General features: G+C 34.1%; 1 protein-coding gene across 1 annotated transcript; it reads right to left on the bottom strand.

Annotated features, from left to right (window-relative positions):
* Positions 1 to 3,576: 3,576 nt before the first annotated feature.
* Positions 3,577 to 7,500, bottom strand: LOC105324627 (large ribosomal subunit protein uL15). Its single transcript, XM_034478744.2, has 5 exons — positions 7,425 to 7,500; positions 6,888 to 6,951; positions 5,661 to 5,736; positions 4,352 to 4,523; positions 3,577 to 3,758 (listed from the first exon to the last, which is right to left on the bottom strand). Exons 1-5 carry the CDS (start codon positions 7,425 to 7,427, stop codon positions 3,630 to 3,632), a joined length of 444 nt encoding a protein of 147 aa, XP_034334635.1. The 5' UTR covers positions 7,428 to 7,500; the 3' UTR covers positions 3,577 to 3,629.
* Between the last annotated feature and the right edge of the window lie 2,482 nt (positions 7,501 to 9,982).

Here is a 9,982-nt window from a genome sequence, read left to right as displayed (position 1 = left end):
TCCTGGAAGGGTTTTTCTTCTTTTATTCATCTTATTAATAATTCTTAATCATAAAGATGCGAAGTGGTTTAAGCACCCCCTACCAAAAAAATAAGGAAAATTAAGTGATATTTAATAAAACAAAAACGCATTGATTTTTTTAGACATTAAAGCGAAGTTTTTATGTAAGAGTGTTCAAAATAAGACCTAATATATCTTTCCCTCCTGTAAACATCGAACTCATATAACAAATTATGCTCTTTCAATAAATAATCCTAGATCCATTTTGGCGAAATGTTTACTTGAACTAGCTTATAACTGGAGGCACAAATTAAAGGGGTTCATTTCCAACCAATTAAACCCCAAAGAAATTAATCAAAGACTACCCTTATATAATAATGTTAATTAAAGAATAAGGAATCATCCTTTGGGTATCGTGAGGTGATCAAATTTTTTTGTATGCCCAGTTTCCCAGATTTGTCAGATAACGGCTATTCTTTATTTGACAAAGACGGAAATGCTGAATTTTATAGTATTATTTAAACATTCATACATATTTAAGTAATAAATAAATATATAACATCACATATTCAGGATCATTAATATAAAATATATGATAACTGTCTTAAAATACATATATTAAGCTTTATTAAGGCGGGGTAAGAAAACGTGACAGAGGGCTAGGCTTTCCGAACCCTCTTCACGTTTTCGACCCGAGCCCAAATATAGCTTATACCTAAAGACATTTATGATTATTTTACAATACAATATTAATTTTACCCCTCAAACGAGCTACTATAAAGTATTTTCGACAAGCAAAAAGATGACGTCACAATGCATAAAAATGTTTTATTTATAGTAACTCTCGAATTACTTTCCTTAATTAAGTTAAACGGTATATTGCACTAAACTGTATGGAATAGTTCCAAAAGTATTATCCAATCTAACCACAAGTGCTAAAAAAGTGTCTTTATAAACTGTGTCCAAATGAAAAACAGACCTACAAAAACCTTGCTTACATGTATACGTTGGGAGACTTTGTACCGAAAAAGAAAATCTTGCACCACCTCTTCGTGCAATCGGAAAACAATTTATTCAAGCTAGCTCACATTGCTTAACAAGCTGATAAGAATACTTCATACATATCAACGGATACATCAAACTGTTCTTGGCGAAACCTTGCCAATAGCATTGAAACATCAAAAGAATATTGGTTCAATCTCTTCAAAATTGCACATGACTGTTTCATAATTTGGTTCTTTTAGATTTATGTTATGTGCCATAAAACTCGTTTTTCAAGATACTTCATGTAGTACTTAATGCAATTTAAGCCTTAATTGAACCGTCAGAACTAACGAATAAACTTTCATTTGCTACTTTTCTTTTTGCAAATGTTCGATGCTCAAATGGTTCGCCACAACAAAATAGTTGATCTATACTCATAAATGAGGACATTTTGCCGAAAGCCTATACGAAATGCCTGCACCAGAGTTACTGCTTGCGCCTTTGGTATTTTAGCACGTGTAAGATGGTGTCCGTAAACTATACTTGAATTTAAGTAATTATTGTGAAATTAATTAAAAACAGACTTTCATTTTCGATAAAGCAAGCTCAAAATAGCAAAACTGAAAGTAAGGGGGTGGACATGCTTTGGTGGATCCAAATCAGTGAGAATTTGCATCAAAATATACTTGCAATGAAATAATGTTGAATGATTACGTAAAAGTAAATATGTTTGTTGTGAACTTATTTAGGGTATACATAGAAATTGATACATGTATTTCACAAATGTTGAATAAATAACTAATAAGTTACTAGAGTGTTCGATTTTAGTTTTGATGGGTATAACTATAAAAATTTATACTTGTAATGAAATAATATTAAATAATTACGTAGAGAGTGAATACTAGTATATTTACCGGTGACTTATTTATTTGAAGCACACGTAGAAATTAAAATTTTACAAATTTAGAATAAATAAGCTGAGCCAGTTCGTTTCTTGAATGCGCGATTTGTTTTGGTGCAAGGAACTTTCCAGAACGGGGTAACCAAGAACTCGGGTTGACCAATCATTATGATGGCGGAAAGTGTAGAGCGAGTTCATCATGCATCGGGCAGATACCTTGGAGCGGACAACTTTGGTTTAAAATAGTTTCTATGCACTTGCGTGTTTATATTACAAACATTTTCATACCACAGACAAAATGGTAGTAACAGAGATTGGCAACTCCGCCATTAGCGTGTTTTGTTGTTGAAAAATGTTACGGGACCAATCTAATTAAAATTAGACCTTTCATCTCGCCCCCTGTTATGCATGGTTACCGCTTGTGGCACCTGATTAACTTTTGATTATCTTTCTTAACATATGTGTTCATGAATCAAAACTTCGTTAAAAATAAGATCCACCCTTGGAGTTCAATATTTTACAATTATTACTGGGTTTTTTTTTCGATCAATAGGATGATTTAGCTACCCTCGAAGCAAAACATTCACCTCGCCTCCGACTCGGTGAATATTGTACTTCTCGGGTAGCTAAATCATCCTATTGATCGAAAAAAACCACCCAGCAATAATTAATTCATTATATGATTTACATGTATATATTGATATATCATATTGATATTGATAAATTCATGCAAATCACCTACAAAGATTACAATGAGAAACTAGACAACATTGAGATGGGGCCCCAGACGATGGGATTTTAGAGAATTTTGCTTTGACCTTAACATATAACTTAGAAATTATCCGACTGGCATAAAACTTTTAATTAAGGCTCATTACCCCTTACATACATGGATTTTTGTTCAACCTGAGCAAGATTAAGCAAATGGGAAATAATCTAGTCTAAAACTGATTATAAAGAGATCTGCTATGACCTTCACATTGACTTAGTTCAAATCATAAAGTCACTGCACACCATTAATCCAAAAGCTCTGTTAATGTGAAGTAGGGGCCGAATAGGGCCAAGTTGAGGGTATTTGTATACACTGAAAAAGAATATTGCGTGCTCCAATATGACCTTGACCTACAAACTTCAAGGTCACAGCACATCCTTTGATTGTAGGCACTCTGTGAGTGAAATATGAGCCAGATTGGACCAAAGGCAGAAAAGATATGCTCCAGATTACCTTCACACTTGGTTTAAGGTCATTGCACACCCTTTACGCATAAGCTCTGTTTATGCGAAGTTTGAGCCATAAAGGCCAAGTCGAGAGTATATAGACTCTGAAATTTTTATTTTGTGTGATCCGATGACCTTAATCCTTGACCTACAAACTTAATTCGAGGTCACTGCACACCCTTTGACCATAGGCACTCTGTGAGTGAATTTTAAGCAAGATTGGACCAAGCCTGAAGGGGATAGAAGATATGGTCCGAACAAGGATATTTCGTATAATTCTGCAATGACCTTCAGCTTCGACCTAGAAACATGGTTCAAGGTCACTGCACACCTTTAATCAAAAGGCACTTTTTGGGTGAAGCATGAGCCAGATTGGGCCAAGGGGAGAGAAGATATGCTTTGGACAAGAGACCTTGGACGGACACTATAGGGTGCCCGCAGTGGGGCCCTAATTAAACCAGAGAAGAACAAAAATACTTTCATTACTTTTATTGATAATGAAAGCTTGACCACATCTATACATTGTTTATGCTGTCAGAACACAGCATCCTCCAACTTTCTTGATTTTCTGTTCTGCTGATCGGCTGAAGAAACGAGCTTTGACAATCACTGGCTGTTTGGGAAGATGTCCCTTTCCAAGAACCTTGTAGTATCCCTGTTAATGAAAGTGATTTATTTATAATGCTGAAGTGAGACTGGTAATTTCCCCAAATATTTTTCTCTACTTCTTAGCTAACATTATCTGTACAGATAGTGTTTACTGATAAATCAATGAGAACTCCACAGAAATGATTAAACTATTTAACAGCTAACACATATATCAGTCTTGTGCATCAAAACTTAAATATCAAAAGAAAAAGCATGACATTCTTAAGTGGCTTACTACACCTCGAAAAAAGTTTCTCAAATCAGCAGAAAATTACTTGATCATGATGAACAAGAAATAGGCAAAAAAATTATGCAATTTAGGAAAAAAATTATGATTTCCAAAAATTATTCAGTAAATATAAACAAAATCCCCAGGCAGATTTGAACTTGTGACCTGCAGTTCACAAGCCCAATACTTTACCCACTGAGCTATGATGATACACAACCAAATCGATTGATACAAAAAATTTAACAAAACATTTAACTAGCCATCGTGTGACCTAGTGTCGTATAAATCATAAGCTTTAATATAGTGAAGTATCTTAAATGGCATGAAATAATATATATAGTCTTCTGGATGAACTCTCTTGGAATACTTACAGCTCGTACGACGTCGATGACTGGAGCCTTGTCTTTGTTATCTTTGTAGTTTTCCCGGGTTTTCTCAGACACCAGGGACCACAGTTTTTCCACATTGACAGATGGACAGAAAAACTTGTTAAGAGTTTTGTGGAAGTACCTCATACCAACTTTACCAAAGTAACCTGGATGGCTGAAAAACAAAGTGTTCTAATATTTAGCAAAAGGTGTAACATGTATTTCTCAATACAAAGGGTTCTGCTTAATCTGATAGTCAGTTTCTCAGAGAAAAATTATCAGATTAACTAATCATAAGATTTTTCTTCATACAATTTATCCTCTCTTTACTTGCCTCTGATATTCTTTTAAACACCATCACCAGCCTCGTAAAGTGAAGTGGTGCAGTTTGTCTACATAAAAATGGCAACTCTCGATCTTGATGTAAATTAAACATGCTTAATTTTCCGAGGTCAGTAGTGTGTTTTGGATGACGTCTGAGGCAAGTAAAGAGAGGATATCAGTAGTAAATTGCATGAAGAATTTAACTGTACCGATTGTTTTCACAGAATTTGTGTATAAATAAGTTTAGTTAGTCACAAATTAGCCCAAGTTTTTGTGCACAATAAATTTACATTTTTTTCAATGGGTAGCACTGTAGCTCCAAGGTTGTCCATCCGAATTTTTTTTTCAGACCTGGAGCTACAGACCTGCAGCTAACATGTCGGATTTTGCTACAACTTGATGTACTTCTCACAAGCGTGAGAGTGTCACAATGCATGGAAAAAGTAAAGTCTTTGTGCGAGACAATTTTTGACCTCCAAACATGACAAGATTAGGTCTAATAAGTTGTCCTTGATAATAAGTGTTCATTATTTGTTTAATGATATACCTGTGTCATTTACAAAATGCTTTTACCATGGCAACATTGGCGAGTAAAATATTTCTTGATGGTGACCAAAATTTTTGAAAAGGTGACCAGATGCAAATTTTGGTAGCCATTTCGTGACTAGATAGTGTGACTTGGTGCACTGCAGAAAAATTAGTTTTTTTTAAAATATAAGTTCCAAAATTGATAATTATCTATCAAAAACTCACATCTGCCCATTCATCGAACATAATGCGTTAGAAAATCTTAGAATCTCATTTGTGAATTTACTAATCATTCCTCTGCAAAATAGTAAATCCATACCCAAGCTGAATAATGAAGAACTTCACTTATTATACTAAACATGCTAAAAGCATAGATATCAACATGATCATCAAGTGTTTAATAACAATCCATTTTCTCCACATAGAATGTAAATATTTGCTGAATGCTAATCATACTTACTATTTGTCATAGTTAATTCTGTGGTGGTGCTGGCCTCCAGCGTTTCCACGACCACCAGGATGCTTCCTGTGTTTTCCTGGTAATATTGAATGACAATTTTGTGTATTTTAAAATTTAAATGAACTGAAGTCACCTGAAATTTTTTCATCGATATTGATAGTTCAAAAGTTGGCAAGTTATTGCTAAACTAAGTGTAAAATAAGGTCACACTGAGAATAAACTTTAAATATATATATATATATATTTGGGATGTCAAATCTGTCAATTCTTAGTACTCGGTTACTCGGACGTTTTGCCGATCGAGTACCCGGGTACTCGGTAAAAGTGTAAATATTAATAAATATTAACAAGTACATTGACGGTATGTTGTAGTTTGGTGCAACGATGGACATCAGTTTTTTAAAGCCTTTGCCTTTGACCATTTGTAACGGCATGTAATCAAACACAACCATATCAACAATCGCACGTGTAATATCATCTGTCTCTTTTCCCAAGAATTTACGGCTTCTTGGAGAATAGACAAAATTTGTCATTCCCCCCGTATAGGATAAGTTTACTTCGCACAGCTGACATTTTACGTTTTTTGAATCTTCAGTTCTTTCAAAATATTTCCAGACTTTTGAAGTCGGTGGCGACATTTTAGGTCTGTTCGATTTCTCTACTGTGTGCTATCTAATTTATATAATAGACTATATAAACGATGTTCAGTGAAAACAAATCATTAAAGTAAGCCAAAAAATAAGGGTAGAAGACAGCCAAAGGTGAGAAAAGCTAGGTAACAGGTGCTTGGTCACGATAATTACTATATAAACACTGCCACGGGCGATAAGGGTCATTTAGCATATTTAGAGGCGTAGGAATCCTAATTACTGTATGTACAAGTGCAATGGACATTTTAAGTTTTAAAACCGATGTTTTAATGTATTATTAAATCAACTTAGAAATATTAAAAAATATACATCCGAGTAACCGAGTACCGATTTTAGTATTAGATAATCGGACGTTCGATCGAGTACCCGGTTGACCGGGTACTCGTTGACATCCCTAAAAAATATATATATATATATATATATATATATATATATATATATATATATATATATATATTGATGGCAGAAATCAAAGATAAGCTGTTGATCAAATATAGAATTATATAAAACCATATTGCCCTAAAACCAATTCTCAACATAGTACCATTTCTTGCCAGCAACATTTGTGTACAATTACCTATACGTCCTTTTCCATGACTGACGTGTCCTCTCAACTTCCTCGTCTTCTTGTTCCTTGTGGTCTATAGAAAAGAGTAAATAAAGAACTTAAACATGAGATTTTGCTGCAATATTACAAACATGCATAAGTTATAGCCTTTTATCAACACTCAGTATCTGCGCTCGGACATTATTAAGAGACAGGGCCGGATAAATTCTAATGTTATAGATGTCTCTGTTAAAAGATAAGCAAATTTTAATGTAGCTAAAAATATCGATATTCATCTGTTTCTTGCAATAAAATATTGCCCAAAGATCTTCATGTCTCAAAAACTGCTACTAACATTTTTAATCACAATGTTTACAACTGTAAAAAATAGACATCAACTACTTTCTACATCTCAACAGTGGGTTTTCTTTCCAACAATTAACATAAAACTTGTATTCGATTGTCATTGAAGGATTGAAGTATCTGAATTTTATTCAATCTGATCTAAAGATGGTTTATTAGTCTCGATGTCTGCAGATCAATTTTGTGTATAATATTTTCACCCACCATGTTGGATTACACAGGTTAAAGAGACCGGAAGTGGATACTTCATGAGTAACACGGACAACCCATGAAAAGACGAAAAAAAAAATTCGTTCTTAGGTGAAATAACACATCTGGAAAAAGACAATCAAATTAACAGTATATTATTTAATTATGAAAGACATAATGGTAAAAAAAACTGTACATAAGTCAAATCTGCGAAAAATTTGCAGTTTGGGCCCGATAAAAAATGAATATCTAAAATTCATTTATATTTATGTCTCTGGTTACATTCATTATATTCAACAATAGCCCCGGGCCCTTCGGGATTCGAACTAGGGATGCCCGACACTTTATCCCAGGCACATAGCATCGTTTTTGAAAGTGGGGGGGGGGGGGGGGGGCAGACTCTTATCCAAAAAATCTTGACAAGCAAAAAAAAAAAAAAGGGGGGGGGGGGTACGTGCCTGTATCCACTCGGCTATGGAGTAAGTGACAATGTTTTGTCAATAAAATCGTTTTAATAAAACGAAATGTCGTTTCAGTCAGATCGAGGTCAGCCATTTGTGATGATGTGTTAATTATTCCCTAGCTGATTATTCCACATTATTAAACAAAAAGTATCTTGAAAAACGAAAGATTGATCTACTGCTTTTATTAACTATCAAACATATGCCTTTTACCATGTGGAGTTGGGGACTATATTTAGCTTGATGGATAGGGTAGTGTGAGCTTTCAAGTTCTTAGAAAATAGCATCTTCGCTAACCAAGGGTTTCCGATACACTACGCTTCTCTTTATGAGAAGCGTAGTGTATCGGAAACCCTTGGTTAGCTCATAAAGAGAAGCGTAGTGCATCGGAAACCCTTGGTTAGCGAAGATGAGAAAATAGTAACCTAATATAATCTCACAAATTTTCAGCGTTCTATGATATTTTCAACGTGCGCGTAATTTTACATATATATTCGAATTCATCGTAATACAAACGACACAATTACAATGCAAGTCTGCCAAAATTGAGTATGCTTCATTCAAACAGAATGTTTAGAAGCTAAACTTTAAAAAAAAAAAGAAAGAAGTGACTGCATGCATGTCTGAACATTTCAAGAATTTTATTTTTTGGATTTTTTTTCATCGTTCCATTATTCAATATTCCAAAATAATAAGAATTATAAGATCGAGCTACTTTATATGAAAATTTAAGATTTCTTCGATTTTCAGCCTGTTCCGTTTTTTTTCAGTGAAGTTTAATTTGAATGAATAGGATTTTCGATAGTTTTTATTTGCAGCTTATAAGTTTTTAAATGTATGGTCGGACAACATTCAGACTGTCACAACAGATTTTGGTATGATAAATTAATCAAACTTGACTTTAGTAGACAAAATTACCGGTTACATTTTTGAAAGCTAACATAAAAAAAAATCACATCATTATGGCCAATCCATTTTTTATATTCTTTTATGCATGTATTTAAAATTTGTAAAAAAAGATATACATTAGTCAAGTTTACAGGGTTGTCTCTAAAAATTGAAGTAGAAGAAAGAAATAAAAAAGTAGAAGGAGGTCTGGGGGTCTAGCTTACATGTATAGCTAAATTGTGTTTTGAATGCAAAAAGAGCTGGGTAATTACATCACTTTAGGTGGGGGAATTCCCCGCCCCCTGGGTCTTGGAGACAACCCTGAGTTCATGTATTACCGACCAAAAGCCCCCCCCCCCCAAGTCAATATCTAGTTTCTGATCCGCTCCGATCTACTGACATGTGCATTTACTTAGAGCGGAGCGGATCAGAAACTCCTGACTTGGGAAGATGACCAAATTTAATGTGTTTATACATCCACTAAATGATTTGTTTTCTTCTCTTTCTATCTCTCCCCTCGGAATATTCTACTTAGTGCACTACAGTATAATGTTAGCATTTAAAGTTCTAGTATATGTATTAATCATATATTATTAAAGCGTTGCTATATATGAAGTGATCATCTTTAAAGTGTCTTTTCTCACGCTCTGATCCAGAAAAGTTTTCAAAGGGGGAGGGGTCAGAATCCTATTTTCTGTAATTTTACAATGTGAATTTTAAATTATTTTTTTTTTGGGGGGGGGGGGAGCGCCCCCACTCTAAATCCGCACATGTTCACTGGACAAGTATAAAATGGCGTTATTGGTGATATTGGTTCAATTCTATCATAAAATATGAATTCTTTTTTCTCCAAAAAATCCTTTCCTATGGAGAAATCGGCAAAAAAAATGTGTTCTCTTCAATTTCAAGTAACCCAGAAGACCAGAACAACTTCATTAGGATTAGAATTTTGTATTTTTTGTAACAGTATAAATGTTATTATTCTAATGTACGAAAACGGGGAATAACATGCTGTTTATATAATAAATAATAAACCTTTTAAATACACCACCATTAGACAGGCACCGATAGAAGGAAATGAAACTGCATTTCTTTTTTTTTTAAATAAAATAAAAAAACAAAAAGAAAGTGAGCGCACAAGATGGTAAGTTTGCAGGAATCCTCGACACGAATCAATTAGGATTTAAATGTCTATAACCTCGAAAGGCTATGTACAGGTTTCAA

The sequence above is a fragment of the Magallana gigas genome, chromosome 5 (assembly GCF_963853765.1).
Source record: "Magallana gigas chromosome 5, xbMagGiga1.1, whole genome shotgun sequence".
NCBI classification, from domain to species: Eukaryota; Metazoa; Mollusca; class Bivalvia; order Ostreida; family Ostreidae; genus Magallana; species Magallana gigas.
The sequence above is the reverse complement of the archived record's forward strand: the minus strand, read 5'-3'. Positions and strand labels throughout refer to the sequence as shown.